Here is an 18,575-nt window from a genome sequence, read left to right on the forward strand (position 1 = left end):
TAAGCAGTTTTCCTGCACTGCTGCTGATAAGGATCTCTGTGTGTCTGTTCTCCCATGCAGCTCAGATATTTCAATAAGCTTGTGGAGTTTCTGAACAGAATGGAAACCAATGAGAAAGATAAAATATAGTGTAGTTTAGCATAAGTACTACTGTGCTTTCCTATTTAGAAAAGAAACCTTAAGAAGACATATGTAATCAAACGTTATCCATATATATTCTCTCTGAGTTCAGTACACAGTGGTTTTGGGCTTCCAGAAAGCACCTAATGGAGCTATCCTCTAAGAGCTGTTACACTCCTTCTGACCCTCTCGGTTGTTCTGCCTCTGCAGTGTTACATGATTATGAGTTTTATACACTATGAAAATGTAGTAATTCTTACTTGATTTGAATTTGCTGTGTCATAGGCCCGCTGGGTTCTCCTTTCACCCTAATGGAATGTTTGACACAGATACTGGATTTTCTTACAGAGAAGAAAAACCTGTAAAGAGCAGAGTCTTGCAAAATCATTTCTTGTGTTCTGAAACTCTAGGACACTTGGCATGTCAATATTGACCAAGTACTGAGATTATTCATTGTCTGTTTTATTCCGTTGTTTATTGAGAACCCAGAGAGTATAGGCTCAGATAAGTTCTTAAGAGGTTATAAAACTAGTAGATCTCAACGCGTGCCTTCTGACCAACAGGTCGTCATTCAGAATGTCCACCACCATTTCTCGCTGTTAGAACAAATCAGAACAAAAGAGATTGACAGGGAGAGTCTGGAGTTCTCTGTCATGCTTACATCCTCAGTATTGTTACATGCACACTGTCAGTGGCTGAGAAACATTATACTGAGCCACAACAGGAAGGGTAGGTGGGAAAGCTAAGGATCTGTACTGCAAAGTACAGCAGGCAACTAAACTCAGTTACACCTTGTGGAAGTGTGTCAGTGATTTAAAAAAATAATAATTAAAGACTGTAATTTATTCATAGTGAGCCTGCCAGAGGACTGCTAACTGGTATTGTCGGGTAAATTATAATCAAAATACATAATGCACTATGGCTCTTCTGTTTTATCATGGCTTCATATATCTTAGTCACTTGAGAAGAGAGAGGTATTTTTCAGCTGAGGTCCTTCATTTAATGGTACGTTACTACACTGGTTACAAACTGCAGTGCTAAAGATGTTTCATGCTGTAGGAAATGTCATGAAAATACATGAAAACACAAATAATATAATAGACATAAAACTTGGTCTGTTAACAAGCAGAGAAGATAACATATTGACTTAAAGTAAGAGAGAGAAATCTGTTTCACCCTGAATTCCACGTAACAAGAGTACTACAGAGTATGCCTGATTGCTTAAGCAAGATAATGTGTAGCTGGCACTGTGCACTATATGAGTTATTAGCTTGAGAGAGCCCTTAGAGGGCTGACTTTTGCAGAAAATGTTCTATTTGATTTCTTTTATTTGTTCCTTTTCTTCAGACATACTATAGGTATTGATTACAAAGCATATTGAAGTACCTTTAGCATTGGAATGGCTTCTCATTTCAAAGGAGAATATGACAGAGGAGGGTTGGGCTTATTGATTTTCATTCAGATGAAAATTGTGTCCTTATTCTCAACTTAACTCATTTATGAAAATTCCTTATTCACCTTCTCTCTCCCTCTTGTTGTATGTCCAGCAGTGAATTTTTGTCTGCTTTGACATATTTTATTTTTATATTTTTAATCATAAAATTACTGAATAATCTGCCGTCTTCAAAGGTATTCACCTAGTAGGACTTGCAAGCTATTTCAAATGAAATTTAAACCCAGTTTCATGCAGGCAAGATACAGGTTAAATACTGTTTCTAAGGCAGGGAGACTACAAATTCTCACAGAGTTCTTGGATAGCTGCTAGGGGATACAGCATAGCATTTAATTCACAGCAGTCATGAAGCTTCCTTTATGCCTTCTCTGATTCTGCACCAAACTTTGTAACCATATGTAAAATAGGCTTTTCATCCCAGCAGAATTACTTCTAAAATATTTTTACAATTTTCAGATTAGTGAAACAAAAAATAAAATCTTTGACCAAATGAATCATTATTAATGATAAAACCCTTTAAATTAATAATTGAATTAATAAAGATAGCTCTTAGAACAGTGCTTTTTGTTCAACTTATTTTGATTAATAATTTTCATTATGAATTTCTGTAATTTTTTGAAACAGAAACTTTTTCCATTTATGAACTAAAAACTTTTATTTTGCAAAATATCAGATTGAAACATTGCAAATATTCAATTTTTTCATAGATTTTTTGGACAAAAATTTTTGAAACTGATCTTTTCTTGCAAGTTTCAAGTTGGCTTTTTTAATAGAAAGATTCATGTCCAAAAGCCCTTGACAATTCACTACTTGTACTGCAGATGGCTTTGACACTCAAGACAAGATTTTTCACTGCTTCATTTTTCAACTTGCCCACCTCTGTATCCTCTTATCTCTTAAAGTAATTGGTAATTATGATCTTGGATGATGTGATTTAGAAATTTACATATTATTATTCTCTACTGAGTTTTGTAAGGCAACTATCTGAGAGTAATACCATCAAATCAGAAGTAGTATTTTGAACAATAGCTACTGATTTTCTCATTTCTGATTACATAACAGTAAAAAGTTAAAATCTCTACTTATCCCAGATACGCATAAACTGTAAATTTGAGAAAACAGAGCTTCCTATTTTATTTTTGTTCTATGTTTTCTTCTCCTTCTGCTTAGACTTAGAAAATCTAAGACACCCCTATATGTATATCCCTCTGTTCCAGGGATACCTCTGAATGCTTCACAAGACACTGAGGTTTATCTGAGATAGTATATTAGCAATGCTATACAATTTAGTCTGTTTCTTTGGTGCCAGATACTGGCAACATAATACTAAGTTACATGAAAAAAAAAAAAAAAAACAGGTATCTGAAATTGTTCCTTACCCACAGTCTGTTCCATGTTGTGATGTTTTTCCGTAAGACATTAAAAACTGAGTCAGAGTAGGTGGTATCAAATGGTCAGATTGAAACAGGGGTGAGATATTCAAGCAGTGACAACAGATTGGAAAATAGCCTTTTTTAGTTGTAAAGATCAAGATGACACTTGACTTACAGATATCAGACATAATAGCCAAATTAAAAAGAGCAAAGCAGCAACAGGTTAAGAAATGCTGCTGAGCCCATGAGACTTCTCACGTTCAGAAAAAAAAAGAAAAATTAAGTAATCTCTTGCTAAGATCCTTTCAAGTAATCTTAGTGGACATTTACCAAGCTGTTGTTTTTGAACACAACCACTACATTCCATGGCACCAGTTAACTGAACCTTTTACTTCAGTTTCAGTTTTCCCCTCTGGCATCCTTTCAGTATTCCACTACATTTACAAACTCTCCAAATTACAGTCCTTCCTTCTGGTACTTTGGTGTAAATAAAGCAATTAAAATACAGGCTTTGCAAAATCCTTTCTTAATTGTTCACTATTTGTCACAGGAGAGTATGAATATCTGCATTAAAGTAATAAAAAGTGCACCTAAATGCAGACTCAAGCTGGCTATCTAGTCAGGCTCCCCATTATCTCATTCACCACTACCTTATGTCTGGATTGTCTGAGAAACAAAAATGCTATTTTGTAGACCTTCTGACTGAAAGAGCACACAGATTAATAGTTGTTAATCATCTTTTGTGTTAGTCCTTGAGGAACTTACGCTGATATCCTGGTTCAAACAGGAGGGTAAAAGCAGCAGTGGAAACAGCCAAAATGGCATTTGCAGTTTGATCTAATATTTATAATAGTAAGCAGATTACAATGCCAAAGGCAAAACAGAACTTATTTGCTACTGAGTATTGCAACTGTTTGTGGATAGTAATATCAAATCACAAGCAGTGATCTGAAACAAAGTTACTCGTTATCTATCTCATTTCTGATTATGTAATTGTAAAAAGTTAAAATCAAATCCCTCCACTTAACTAAGTGGAGGTAAACTTAGTGTTAGCTAAGCTAAATACTTTGTAAACACATAGTGAACACTTATAAATGTGCTTAGCTTACCTTTCCCGTGGTGATATCAACCAAATAAAGAAGTGTTAATGAAGTCCACAATCTAGCAATAGTTGCTGTTTAAACTGTGAAGTTGATCAGTCAATTTTCTTTTATTATATTTTCTACTTACAGCAAAATTTTACTGTTGTTTAATTTCATAATGCATATTCTTGGTTTCAGAACACTTGGTAAGATTTTCTTATCTTCAGTATTAATATTCCATTATATTCCCAATTCCCACAATTTCCACAGTTTACCCTTCTTTGCTGTAGATTTTCTTCAGATTATCCCATTCAGCCTCACTTTGTATTGAGCTCATTGCACCTACTGACATGCAGTGACATCCTTTGGTTTTGTCCTATCTGTGACACTTTTTTTACCCCAGACTTCTTGCTCTTCAGTGTAAAGCTTCAGCCACTCTTCTTAAAAGGAGTTCCCAGACATTCTTTGTCAAGTCTCTATTAAAAGTGACACTTATCCTTGTATTTTCTTTATTCTGTCAATTTTCCCAAAGATCTAATGACTGAAAGTATGGGAAATGACTTGAGCTGTATTTGGTGCTATAACCCTTCAGTTCTATCAACAGCGATTATGTGTTGTAAGATATTTGTTTTGATCTCATATAGTAATACAAGAATGCATATCAGGCTTTAAAGTAGATGACTATTCCTGTTTCACTTTAAATAACATGTATTTTATGATGAGGTGAGAAAAGGAATGTGTGGCTTTCATAAGGCAAGTTTCTGGAGTGCTCAATAAGCTTCTTTTTGCACAACTTAGAATAAGAGATATCAGTTTTATACCATTAAAACACATTATTTACATGCTATTAAAACTGAACAGACAATTAACTATTGTTTTCTCTAGTTATCAACAGCTTTTTCTATGGAACAAGAAATAATGTTCGCTTCATTGACACCTGGCTCTTAGCTTCTACTTATACTATACACATATACCTTTAGTGTTGCAGAGCTAGCATTTGTCTTGATTATCTCCACAAAATCACAGAATCATAGGGGTGGAAGGGACCTCTGGAGATCACAGAGTCCAACTTACTGCTGAAACACTTCCTGACAGCAGGGTGCACAGGACAGCACCCAAGGGGCTCTTGAATATCTCCAGGGAAGGAGACTCCACCACCTTTCTGGACAGCCTGTGCCAGGGCTCTGTCATTCTCACATGTAAAGAAGTTTTCCTCATGTTCAGATGGAAATTCCTATTTCCATTTCTGCTTGTTGCTTTTCTTCTGTTGCTGTGATTCTATGATTCTGTCTCATTCAAAACATTCAGGATTCATGATTTAGTTTTATAGTAGGATTTTGGAAGTCCAGGTTATCTACTGTTTTTTCAATTGTCACGTGCAGGCAGACTGATGAAGGGGATAAATATCTATGAAAATCCCTACCCAACCTCCCTTTTTGTCAAGATTCCCAGAGCATAAGTCTTGTGACGTTATTTTCACATACATAACATATCTTCAGGAAAGCACAAACTTTTACTTATTTTCAAAAATAAGGTAAACACAAAAGAAATAGGTAGGAAGAAGACCTAGGAACCTTGGCTTTTGTTAGAAATGCTAATTAATTCAAAGGTTATGTTCAGCATCTGTTAATTATGCTCTTGCACTTCTGTGACATCTCTGTTTTGAAGCAAAAGACAAGTTATGAAATTGTTGCTTTTTTTAAATCCCTCCACTCTTCCTGAACCTTACTGGGTAATAAAACCTGTTCTATTTTGTAATGGAAGTGACAGAGCCTAATAAAATACAGACTTTGTGACAATATTCATTCTCATCCTATAATATCAGGCAGTTATAATTTTCTGAAGTGGGACTTCCATCCTTCAATCCTTTCTCTTCTGTATTTGGTTTATATCTAATCACACTCTTACAGGATAGAGCTCTCTTATTTTCATCCATTCTGTAGTTAACCTTTAAAGAAAACTAGTTCCCACATCACTTAATGGAGTTTATAACAAATTATATCCTCCAGATAAATGTAGGTCTGTTTATGACTCTTTTTTTTGTTTTTCAGCAATTTTGATTCCAAAACAGCTGGGGTATCAAATTTGATTTTGCAATGGAAATACCCTGCACTGATAAGTGCTTTGACACATTTTTATAAACATTATTCTTGATTTATTGAATTATGACCCATTGAAACCTGGCCTGCAGACATCCAGAGAATATTTGGTATGGGATTTAAATAACTTCTGAGTGGCTCCAAGATCAAAGTAAAGTTGTGACTTCCATACAAACTTAACTAGTAAATGTGCAAAGGGAATACAAGAAGATGTGCTTTCCTCAAAGGCTCTTTGTTACACAGAACATCAGTTGAAGCAAGCTTTGGGATTCCTCGCTCTGCACAAGAGTCCTGATTTGCTGAAACTGTTGTCCTTTGACTGTCCAAACAGTGACATAGGTGATTAGTTTCATGTAAGCAGTAAAGACATTTAAATAAATCATATGGAAGTGCTCTTCTGGGCATAATAGCAGTAAGTACATTTTTAAATGCTTTCTACAACTAAAAGACAGCCAGATATTCTGATATTCTTATGGCATTTCTATTCATATATGTGTTAATGCCACATCCCTCTCAAATATCTGCAGAAAGGTATTTTGTCATCATTAGAATTAAAATCTAAGCTTCATTACATTATTTCCTCATAGCATGCTCATTTAGATCACAAAGACTTTGATATCAAAGTTCAGTTTCAAAGTGTCAGTTAAGCAGGATAAACTATGCGATGTAGGGCGGATGATTTGGCTGCTGCAATCCCTGTGATCTTGGGGTAGTGGCACCAGTGAATGTTTATACTCATGAACTTGAATATCCTATCCATTATTTTTCACTGATAAGAATACTATCTAGTTCTATGGTTTGTGCAAGTCTTGGGTATTTTCGTGTTTTAGTTTTACTCATGAGAAATAACATAGAACTATTAAAAAGGACAATTTTTAAGACAACTATTGAAGGTTAATTTGAAAAATAAGTTGTTTATGCTCATTAGTGCAAACTGTTCCTTAGGCACTGTGAATGATCTAATGTCTTTTCTACTTAAGGTGAATTTGGGGAAGTGTGCAGTGGACGTCTGAAGACACCAGGAAAAAGAGAGATACCTGTTGCAATTAAAACTCTAAAAGGTGGTTATATGGACAGGCAAAGAAGAGATTTCCTGAGAGAAGCTAGTATAATGGGTCAGTTTGATCACCCAAATATAATTCGTCTTGAAGGAGTTGTTACAAAAAGTAAGTTACTATTAATAGCTTTTCCTTGTTTTTCCTATTCTGTGTCTTCTAGTATCAGTGTTAACAATTCTACATTTGATAAAGGTTGCAGTATTCAAAAAATATGGAAATCCTAGTGACATCAGGTACTGCATAGTTTGAGAGCACAGTGAGAAATACACAGCCGATCTGTTTTCAATTAGAAATGTGTTGGTTATTTGTTTTGGCTTGGTTTGATTTTTTTAACTAAAAATCCTCCTCATTCAAATAAAATTGTTCCAGTTTTATATGAAACAGCATTGCAGAGTTTGCCTATGGGCAAATGGAATTCAGTAGAGAAAACCATAAATGTAACTGAGTTGACAATGAGGTCAATTCAGCCTGTAGTGTTTGTAAGATAGCCAGCAGCTGTATTCTTCCTTTCCCTCAAACACTGTTTATTCAGTTGAATTTTGCTGATTTTGGTACCAGAAGAGATCAAATTTCTATTTTAAAGAGATAAAAATGTAAACTGTTTTAAACTTACTGCGCACCTTCAAATGATTTACTAAAATTCCAGAATAATCTATGAAAATGTCTTACGCTGCAATTGCCAAGAGGCTAACGCTCTCTTTTCTCTGATGTCTAGCATTTTTATCTGGGTTTTAGTTTTTTTATGAAATACTGAAAAACATGACTTAAGTATTATGCAAAGGTCTTATTAACTTGCAGGTAATTTCTTTAATGCTGACTTTTTGCTGTATTTTATGCTAAAGCTGAGAAGACGTTTTCTTCTTGTAATTAATCATTGCCTCAATCCAGCTATGTTGTTTGCTGATTTGGAATGCTTTCTTATATTTCTCCTTTAAAACATTGCAGAACTTATGTCAAGAGGAAGTTTTTGTGTAAGATACTGATGCCCTCTTACCTTCACAGTAGATACAATGAATACAAATATTTCTTATTTTCACCTTGTTACAGTGTCTAAAGTTACCTTTGAAAAACACAGCATACTAGAGCACAAAGGAAATTGTATCTCCTGAACTCATGGCACTGGAATGGAAATTCAGTAGATTTAAGGGATGACCTTGTGAAAATCTGTCTCTCTCTGGTTCTAAATTAAGATGAAGAAGATCAATTTGTTCTTCTTCACACAGTATTGCAAGAATAAATTCATTATTGTTTAGGAATGCATGGTTATTAGACTAACAAAATCCATTATGTTGCTCGCTTCTGGAAAGATATGGCTTAGTCTCCATTGCTCTCCTGTCAGTAGCTGTTCTGCTGACAGCAAAGAACACAAGTTAATGCTGACTGAGCAGCATTGGATATCTTTGTTGGGAGGTGTAAATACATAGGAGCTGAACTGAATTTAGCTCCTTGATTCATAATGAGAAATATAGCATCAATTAGAATTTCACCAGCCATCACTAGTTTCACACGTATGACCAGAATCTGTATGGTGAATGTAGCTATGTGTGGCATCTCTGAAAAATTCTAAAGGCCTTAATTTATTAACTTTGTTTAAATTCAATTAGTCGGTGCACACAGACTACAGAATAATGTACAGAGTAATGTACTTGGCAGTGGCATGGTTGTTTAATCTCTGCCACATTTATAAATTTTCTTTCTGTAATGCCTCATCATCAGTCCAGAGAGAAATGCAAATTGCATTAAGAAAACAGAAACAAACAGATAAATCAATGCTCCAGTGTTAGCCTGTTTGTTCCTGTTCTACAGGAAAAATGGTTATAGACAACCTTAAGTCAAGAAGTCATCATTAGTAGTTGTGCTTTTCTCTCAGGGGTTAACACACTATTATTTTTCAGGGAATGTTTGCTTAGATGTAACATAACAATATCATGTAACTAACTGTTATTGTCATATTGAACTATAAAAATTTGCACCCCTCTCAGATATAAAAGAAAAACTTTGAAAGCAAATGTGGTTTAGGTAGGGCAGGTTTAAAGCAACAATTATACAGCAATAATTATAGAGCGAAAAGAGTACACGAGTTATCAGATTTCACCCTAAAAGCTGGAAAGTGCAAATTATATAAAATGTGAAGTATTAAGTTGTACAGTACTGCTTTGCTGCAGAGAACAAGTTAGGAGGCAAGCTGAGCAATGGGCATGAGCACTCTAGTATGCTTCTCTTTTGCTTTTATGCTGCTCTACCTGTGGCATTTACAGAATAACATGTCCTTAGCTGGGAGCAAAGCAATATCTCCCTAAATGCCGGATCTAAGACTGTAAAAGCAAACTAGGGACAGAAGTTCCCAATGACTAAAAGGGATGCTATAAAAGTCAGACGGAACCTTGTCCTAGCCAAATTATTTATGCAATGACAGAATGATTAAAAGTTGTTTTGTGTTAAAACTTAGATTAATAACAGCAAAAACTCTTTAAGTGATGTGCATTACAGTTCCACTAACCTATAAAGGCATATTGAATGCAGTAACTTTGATTAATAGAAGTGTAATGCTGTTCTTAGCACATGCTTTCCTCTTCATAACTGTTAGTCATTAACTTCTGGCTGCTGCTAATATATATTGCATCAGTTTGTAAGCAGTACCTTCCATTACAATGTCATTGACTATAGAACAAAAAAGAAAAAGGATTTGATTGTGATAAACAGAAATGCTCTACCAAATCAATAGCTATTGACTGGGGCAATAACGAATTTGTCTGTTCATTACAAATGTGAGCTCTTATCCAGTGCTACCAGCTCAGCAAATGTGAACTTTTAAAAGATACTGTTTCCAAAATTGCTGTAGAATATGTACTGTATACAGCAAAAAATGCTAAACTAAGCTTTCTCAAAAGTAGGTCTTCAACAGAATTTTAATCCTCTTTTCTAATTGCATTTGTCCTAACTGAGATCCCTAATTGCAGAGACACATTGCTGTAGTGCAAGCTCTTGGCTAATAGAGTTCATTTCAAGGACAATTTGCCAGGCCAAGGCAAATACTCTGTAGCACAGAATCTGGATCAAGTAGCTCACTCATTTTTACTAATCAGAAACCACAGAAATCTTTATTCCTCTTTGCTTTTTGTTTTACCAGCTCTGCTCCTTTCATGGTTTGCCATAAAGGGCCACTAATCGCCTTGCAAATTGATTAGAGATGCTTATGCATGTTACAAAAGCATTCATGTTTCCCTTTCAAATCGTATCAGTGCACTGATAATTTTAGGAGCTCTTCTTGAGTGTCCCATGGTATGTTCCACCAAGCTGTGCATCACTGTCCAATACTGCTGCACTTTCATAGACAAGTAGAAGAAAAATACACATAAACACTTGCAACCAATGCTGAGATCTGGGCTACAGAGAAATAAAATGCATCTTCTATATCTAAACAGTGTTGAAGTTTATGTTGCAGACTTCCCATGAAATGTTTGTGTAGTAAATATAAGCTATGTTTAGAGCAAACATCTGCCAGTATATCTACAGCAAGAGACAAATGAAAAAAATAATCTCTGAGTATCTTCACTGTGCTGAAAGAGCTCATTGGTGTAGATAGAACCAGCCAAACAGGAATCTGTGGAGAGTTGACCTTCATTTTATCCTACACAATAGTTCAAAGCATAGTCTTGTCAGTACTGTGTAATTCTGTGTCAGAACAAAGTATAAATCCATGCAAGTTCTTTATTGTCATCATAATCTCAGTTTGCTCCTCTCCACCCCAGACTTTACCCCAAATAACTCGCAATTGTTAAAATTCATTGCTAAAGAATTGCTTTGGTTTTCAAACTGTACATAATGAAGAACTCATACACATCACTTCGACAAGCAGAATCTTTTTAAGGCACTAATTTTCTCTAATAACATTATGTATGTTATTATTCTTCAGAAGAGTTCTCAAAATTAGCCTTTCACAAAAGGAAGATGACTGAAAGTAACACCTAGATTCTTGACTCTGAGTAAGTTCACATCCCCATAATATTGAGTCTGGCTTTGGAGTGATATCTTCATCTCCTTAGTTATCTTCTGACTTCTTGCTTCAATGATGTTTAAATTGTGATTGCTATTGCAGTTCTGAAATCTTTAGTCAGTCATCTGAGAGATTAAATTCAAAGTCTTAATCATAGAGCTTCTTTTTAAATTACTGTGTATAATGTGTTTAGTGGAAGAAGGGTCTTGAGGTCCATGTACCTTGTTCTTGTCCATGAGAAAGGCAAAGTGCAGCATGATCCTGTTTCATGGCAATTTACAACTCTTCGACTCTTCGTATCCGACCTGTCCTTCATATTTCAAAAGAGCAAGAGAAATCAAGTAATCTTTTTTTTAAAAAAAAAACAGTTTTTTAGTCTTTTTTTTCCCTTAGTGCAATAAATCTAATACTGCTCCTTTCTCCAACCTATTAGCTGTCTGAGATTCTTAAATAGGCCTCAGAATTCATTTTGAAAGATGACATATTTTACAGTAAATGTGTTTATTATACAAAACATTATACATTTGACTACTGTGCAAAAAGATTGAGGAAAATTCATGACAGTGTTTGTAACTTTCCTACATTGGTCATGAATTTGTACATCCAGGAAGCATTACTGTGTTCGGTTTGTTGACTGTTTAACCTTTAAGTTGAGACTATTTGAAGTTGGCTATATCATGCTAGCTTGCAAAATTTGATTAAAGTTATTCAAGAGAATGTCATTCACTTGTGTAAACTCTAACCTTCAGAATGAGCAGAAAATACACAATGTTAGTAAGTTCCACGTTAACATTATTGCCTTGGTTATAAACTACAGTGTAAGCAATTTCAGATGTTGACATTTGCCACTGTCACTAATCTTGGTATATCGCTGAGGCATCACTGGCATCTCCAGGCATGGACGTATGTATTGGAGGTCAAAACAGCTTCAGATCCATCCCTTGAAACCAGGTCTTGCACTGGCAGGCACTTGCACTTGCCTTATACAACACATAAGCCCAGCAGGGTGTCAAGGCTTTATTCACCCCTGAATGTCTTCCATTGTGCATATGAACCATATAGTATGATGCAGGGTAATAGTGAGAGCATAGCTGTATAATATTAACCACTGAGCTTTGTATGGCATTAGACTTAGAGCTGAATTTGTCTGATCAAGCATATCATAGCTGTGCCCATAGTGGTACGCAAAACAGCAGAATTTCAGTTGTATTGTAAATCATTCTGTAAGTGGAGCTGCAAATTTAAATTTGGCTCACTGCCTTTATTTTTCTCTCTCCTGTTCCATAGATAATTAACACAACACATTACTGAGTTCAGTACTTCTGTGGCCAGTGAATAAACACAAAGGCCATAACCACCACCATCACTATTAACCATACTTACTAGATCAATTTATTAAAATATAATCCAGAATAGAGTGTTGAATATTAGAGCTGTGAACATGACTGCTGTAAGACAGACAAAGCTAAGTATCCACAGCCTTATTGCAAAACAGGCTACCATTCAGGAACTTCTAGTCAAAATACATAATTAACATTGATTGTACTGAGTTATTTTTACACCTGCACACATGCATGTAGATATTTCAAAAAATGCTCATCTGATGAAAGTTGCTACCAAGAATACACAATACTTGATTCTCTTAGATGATGCATATTTAGGGGAAATTAGCCCTTAAACCTATGGAAAATTAAACTTTTCTTATTATTACAGTCTGAGATTTTTTTTACAGAAATTACAGGGTCATTATGATTTCCCGTAGTTGAAATCAGTCATTTTTCTGTGTTCTGCTTTTCTGTTTTGCAGCAAGCGAGCTATATATTATAGCTGTCAACTCTGCTGTAACACCTTTCACAGGATGATAAGCAATGAGGAAAAAGCATGTTGCCAAATAGTCATACAGCTAACATCCTGTTAGCAGCAGCTTAATCTGACCATGATACGGTATCTAACACAACTAAACTTTTACAACTCTACTTTTATAGGTTATGTCTGAGAAACAAGGTTTTACTTTCTTCAGGACCCTTTGCTTTCATATGTCAACGTTCAGTCATGTAGTACCTATCTTTCAAGGACATTTAGATGTTTTGATGTGATATGTTGTTCTAGCAGAAAAAGAGGTTACAGAAATCATTCTGACCAATAGCCTTAAAAAGAAAGCATCTTGCAGATAAGAAATGGCCAGATATTTTTGTCCATTTAAGGAAAAGCACAGTCATCAATTTACATGATTAACATTGTGATTATGGTGATCCTTACCTTCTGCTAGCAAGCAGGAAATAATTAAATGCGTAACTCAAGTTTAAGTATGTGTGATATTCAGTAGCAACTATTGTTGGGTTTTATTTTGATTTATTGTTACCCTCTCAGATATACTTCTGTGGTCATTTACTGCTGTCTCCATTGATCTGCTTTGTCTTCACAGAATTTGCTTTGCCTGGTATAGTAAGTCACAGTGCATTCTGAGCCCAACCTCCAAGAGCTCCTTCCATTTCAGTGTCTTTCTCAGATTTTAAAACATATGCTTAGTTCCAGCATCACAAGTAATTAAGGGAAAAGCAGAAAAGTGATGAAAGTCCTGGGCCATGCTGTTTGTATCTTTTCAGGGTGATAGTAAACCAACTGAGGACGGCTTCCCAGCTGTTACCCTAGCTGTGCAGTTATTTCATCAAAAGAGGAAATCATAATACTCTGTCCCAACTGTGACCAGTCTGGGATATGTATTCATGATGTTACTGAAACTCTTCTATCCAAGAGACCTATTTGACATAAGCAGAAATTATGCTGGTGTGGTGTTTGTTCTTGACAAATGCTTGCAGGTTGTTATTTACTACATTGTCACCTTCCAAGTATTTGCAATCATTCTGATTTTTTTTTTTCAGTTCTTAGAAATGAAGTTAGTCCGACTGAATCCTCCATATCTCCTTTTTAAAGCATTGCATTGTCGTAAACTTCATGAGACATCACTTGATCAAGTAAAATTGAGACTGGTGTAAGTCTTGAAACTTAAAACTCATATAGCTGTCTTATTATGAAAACATGTGCAGACCAACAATAAAGGAATGAAATCAAATTGTTATTACCACATGCAAATGTTGTAGGTATGATCTGTTTCATCTTTTCAGTTCATTCTTCTACAGAATATAGGCAGGACTTCGTTCTATCCTTCAGGGATCATCATAGCTTAGCTGTATGCCGGTGAAGGATACTTAATTCAGTTCTTACCAGGTCTACTTGATTAGAAAAACAGAAAAGCTAAAACACTTCAAAGACGTACACCTATATTCATTGCAATGACTGATTAAAATTAACCTACAAAAACCTATATTTCTTACAACTTCAGCTTTGCAAATTCAGCCAAGACCTTTGAATGCTGATACAAATTCATCTCAAATACAGCTTCCTTGAAGGTGCCAACAAACCACAGTTGGTTACAATTGCAAAATCTTCTGCCCTGCTCAATCATGTGCTCTTTGAAAGGGACAGAAAAGCAAGCAGCAATGTTTCTGTCTTGTCTCAGGGTCAAGAGTCTTCTAACTGTTTCATGCTCTACTGAATCCAAACTGATACTACTGAAATTATTGGAGCTACATTGGTTTAAAAATCAGTGATAAAGAAGAAGCACACACTGAGCTTTTAGCTAGTTTTAAAAGATGGTATGTTTTTTCTTCCTTCCTTTGTCTATCAACCAGGAAGTGAAAAGTGGTCTCCACCTCACTACACATAGATTAAGTGGAGATGCTGTTGACATTTGGACTCAAAGCATTTCGAAGACTTCCAGCCTCAGAGACTAGGTACTCATTATAGCAGCTTAAAAGATATTTTTCTCAAAGACTTCAGGAGTGTCATGAAACATCCCTGGTCATTTTTCAGCTATTTTCTGTATAGTTTTGTTTAAGCTTTTGTTAATTGTTCACTGATGTTTTTCTGCGTGCAAATTCAAATGCTGTCTTATGCTTTGTAACATAATAAAACCCACCAGTGTTAAGGCTATACAATAGGTCTGTGTTCCAGAATGGAGCTGTTGAGTGTAAGGCTGCAAACTGTGTAAAATCAGGCATGACTAGTAAGAATACTAAAAAATGAAATGGATAATGTTCTTGAATTGCCAAGAGAGACTGAACAGACTAAGTGGTATGATTGGAGAGAATACTGAGAAAATCAGAAAATAGCAAAACAATGAATTACTGTAGAAAAACAAGGAATTTAGTAGTTGATTTTAATTTGGGGCACATTAACTACCGAGTGTGGATGATAAGGCAGTTGAATTAGTGCAGACTGCAGCAATCAAAATCAAATCAACATTAGAACCTCTGTGCTATTCACTGCCAAGAAAAAATAATTTTATTTTCATAGAATCATAGAATGGTTTAGGTTGGAAGGGACCTTGAAGCTCATCTAGGTCCAACCCACTGCTATAGGCAGGGACACCTTCCACGAGACCAGGTTGATCAAAGTCCCACCCAGGCTCACCTTGAATGCCTCCAGGGAGGGGGCATCCATGATTTCTCTGGGCAACCTGTTCCAGTGCCTCACCACCTTCACAGAATTAGGAAGAATTTCTTCCTAATATATCATTTAAATCTACCCTCTTCCAGTTTAAAGCCATTTTCCCTTGTCCTGTCACTACATAAGAATCAGAAGTTATAGAATCGGTGGATCCTTGGTATTGAAAGGGACCATTAAAGGTCATCTGTTTCAACTCCCCTGCAATGAACAGGAACATCCACAGCTAGATCAGGTTGCTCAGAGTCTGGTATAGCTTGGCCTTGAATGTCTCCAAAGACAAGGCTTCCACCGCATCTCTGCGTTGCCTGTTCCTTACCACCTTCACTGTAAAAGATTTTTCTCTTATATCTAATCTAAATTTACCCTGTTTAAGTTTGAAACCATTTCTCATTGTCCTAGCACCACAGAGCCTACTAAAGAGGCTATCCCCTTCTTTCCTGTAGCTCTCCTTTAGATATTCAAAGGCCACTGTCATGTCACCTTGGAGCCCTATCTTCTCCAGGCTGAACAGCCCCAGCTCTCTCAGCCTGTCCTCATAGGAAGGATATTCCATTCCATGGATGATTTTTGTGGCCCTTCTCTGGACATGCTCCAACAGGTCTACATCTCTGCTGTACCAAAGACTCCACATCCGGACACAGTACTCCAGGTGAGACCTCACCAGCACAGAATAGAGGAACAGGATCGCCTCCCTTGACCTGTTGGCCACAGTTCTTTTAATGCAGCCCAGGATACGGTTAACTTTCTGGGCTGTAGGGGCTCATTGCTGGCTCATGTGCAGCTTTCCATCCACAAATACCCCCAAGTCCTTTTCAGCAGGGCTGTGCTCAATCCTTTCATCCCCCAGCTTGTATTGGTAGTGAGGGTTGCCTTGATCAAGGTACAGTACCTTCCACTTAGCTTTGGACAGCTGCTCAAGCCTGTCTAGGTCCCTCTGGATGGCATCCCATCCCTTAGGCATGTTGACTGCACCCCACAACTTGGTGTGATCCGCAAACTTGCTGAAGTTGCATTCAACCCCACTGTCAATGTCATTGATGAAGATATTAAAGAGATTATTGATACCAGTACTGACCCCTGCAGGACACCACTTGTCACCCATCTCCATCCAAACACTGAGCAATTGATCACCACTCTCTGGACTCAATGCTGCAGTCAGTTCTTCGTCCATTGAGTAGTCCACCCATCAAATGTGTATCTTTCCAGTTTGGAGAGAGGGATGTTGTGAGGTACCATGTTAAAGGCCTTACTGAAGTCCAGATATTAGTGTGATGTTGCCTTTTTTCTAGTCACTTGGGACTTTACCTGACTGCAGTGACTTTTCAAATATCACTCAGAGTGGCTTGGTGACTCCATCAGCTAATTCCCTTAGGAACCTGGGATGCACCTCATCAGGATCCATAGACTTTAGTTTCCTCAGGTCATGAATCTGATCTTCCTTTACAGGGGAAGAGATGTTGTTTCCCCAGTCCCCTCCGTCCAAACCATTCATTTGAGGGCTGTGTGATGCAGTTATCAGAGAAGACCAGGGCAAAAACATTGTTGAGTACCTCAGCGTTCTCCTGTGTGTTGTTACCAGCTTACCTGTGTCACTCATTAGGTGGGTACACCCTCTTGGATTTTCCTTTTCTGGCTGAGGTATCTATAGAAGCCTTTCTTGTTCTTCTTGTCACTCCTTGCCAAGTTTAGTTCAAGTTGAGCCTTGGATTTTCTGACCCCATCCCTATTTCTTCTTGACACAGAAATATAGATTGGGAATTTTCCTACTGCAGAGTAGGATAAGATTTTAAAATTTAACACATCATTGTGGAAGAATATCTATCTATTAGATACTTGCCTAATTTAAGTACTAAGAGTGATTATATCATCAGAAAGTAGAAAATGGTAGTCCTTATATAAAGCTATGGTATACTGTCTGGGGGAACTTGAGAAAAGTATCAAGGAAGAAGAGGATATTCTAAATACAGTACTGTTTAGAATATTTAGTTTGGATGGCCCATGGTGTAATATAGTCAGGACTAATGCCTCATTGCATCAGACTATACTTACTTATGTACCTTCCATTCTTTTGTTCTACCATTAGACTCTTAGATTCCAGCTGTAGTTCTTGATGACCAGTCACTTGAAGAATGGAAGTCATGATAAAGCTATTGCAGTTTGCAGTGACATAAGATAAGATTTTCTACCAGATAGACTGTCAAAGGGGAAATATATCTCTACATTTTTGTGAATTACTATAGGCTCTTGATAGTAAGCTAAGAAATGTGTCTGGCTCAGCATATAAATTTTATCATAACAGGTTTTGCCATCATGTTGTTCCATGATCTTTTGTGTTAAGATCCTTACACTAAGACTGAATTTTTATGGCAGAAATCTAGATTAGATATCAAAATAGTAGAGATAATTTGATGTTTCTGTTCAACGGGGAGTGCTGGAGCTAGATCCATGTCTAATAGCCAAGAGCACAGTTTCGTCTTGAAGTGACAAGATGAAAAATGAAAGATGAAGGACATAGTCGTGGTAATTGTTAGGTCCATATTGTTACTGTTTCAAATAGATGCAGTTACCTCTCTTGCTGTCTTCACTAAATTCAAACTTACTTGAGTGTATCAAACTAATAACATATCCCTGCTGCTTTTGATTTGATACAACATTATTCTCAGTGTATTATCTTAATGCTGCCCAGAGTTTGCCTAGGACTGAAGAGTTCTTCACCATCACAGTTTGCTTTTCTTTGATTCTTTGGGTAAGGAGACTGCCTTAAATGTATGGAGAGAATACTAAAGGACTTGCAACATACTTGCAAGATACATGCTTGGAAATACAATATGGAATACAGAAGGTAATTGAAGCCATAATGATTACAACAAAATAATTTAATAAT

The 18,575-nt window shown here is 36.4% G+C and overlaps 1 protein-coding gene across 8 annotated transcripts in view; it reads left to right on the forward strand.

Annotated features, from left to right (window-relative positions):
* EPHA6 (EPH receptor A6) overlaps positions 1 to 18,575 on the forward strand; it is a 498,846-nt gene that overhangs the window by 381,122 nt on the left and 99,149 nt on the right. For all 8 annotated transcript variants that reach the window (XM_015297990.4, XM_015298005.4, XM_015297999.4 and 5 more), the window contains one exon: positions 7,108 to 7,293. In XM_015297990.4, the coding sequence (XP_015153476.2) occupies positions 7,108 to 7,293 (186 nt within the window). The remainder of the gene's footprint in view (positions 1 to 7,107; positions 7,294 to 18,575) is intronic.

This window comes from Gallus gallus, chromosome 1 (genome assembly GCF_016699485.2).
Source record: "Gallus gallus isolate bGalGal1 chromosome 1, bGalGal1.mat.broiler.GRCg7b, whole genome shotgun sequence".
Classification (NCBI taxonomy): Eukaryota; Metazoa; Chordata; class Aves; order Galliformes; family Phasianidae; genus Gallus; species Gallus gallus.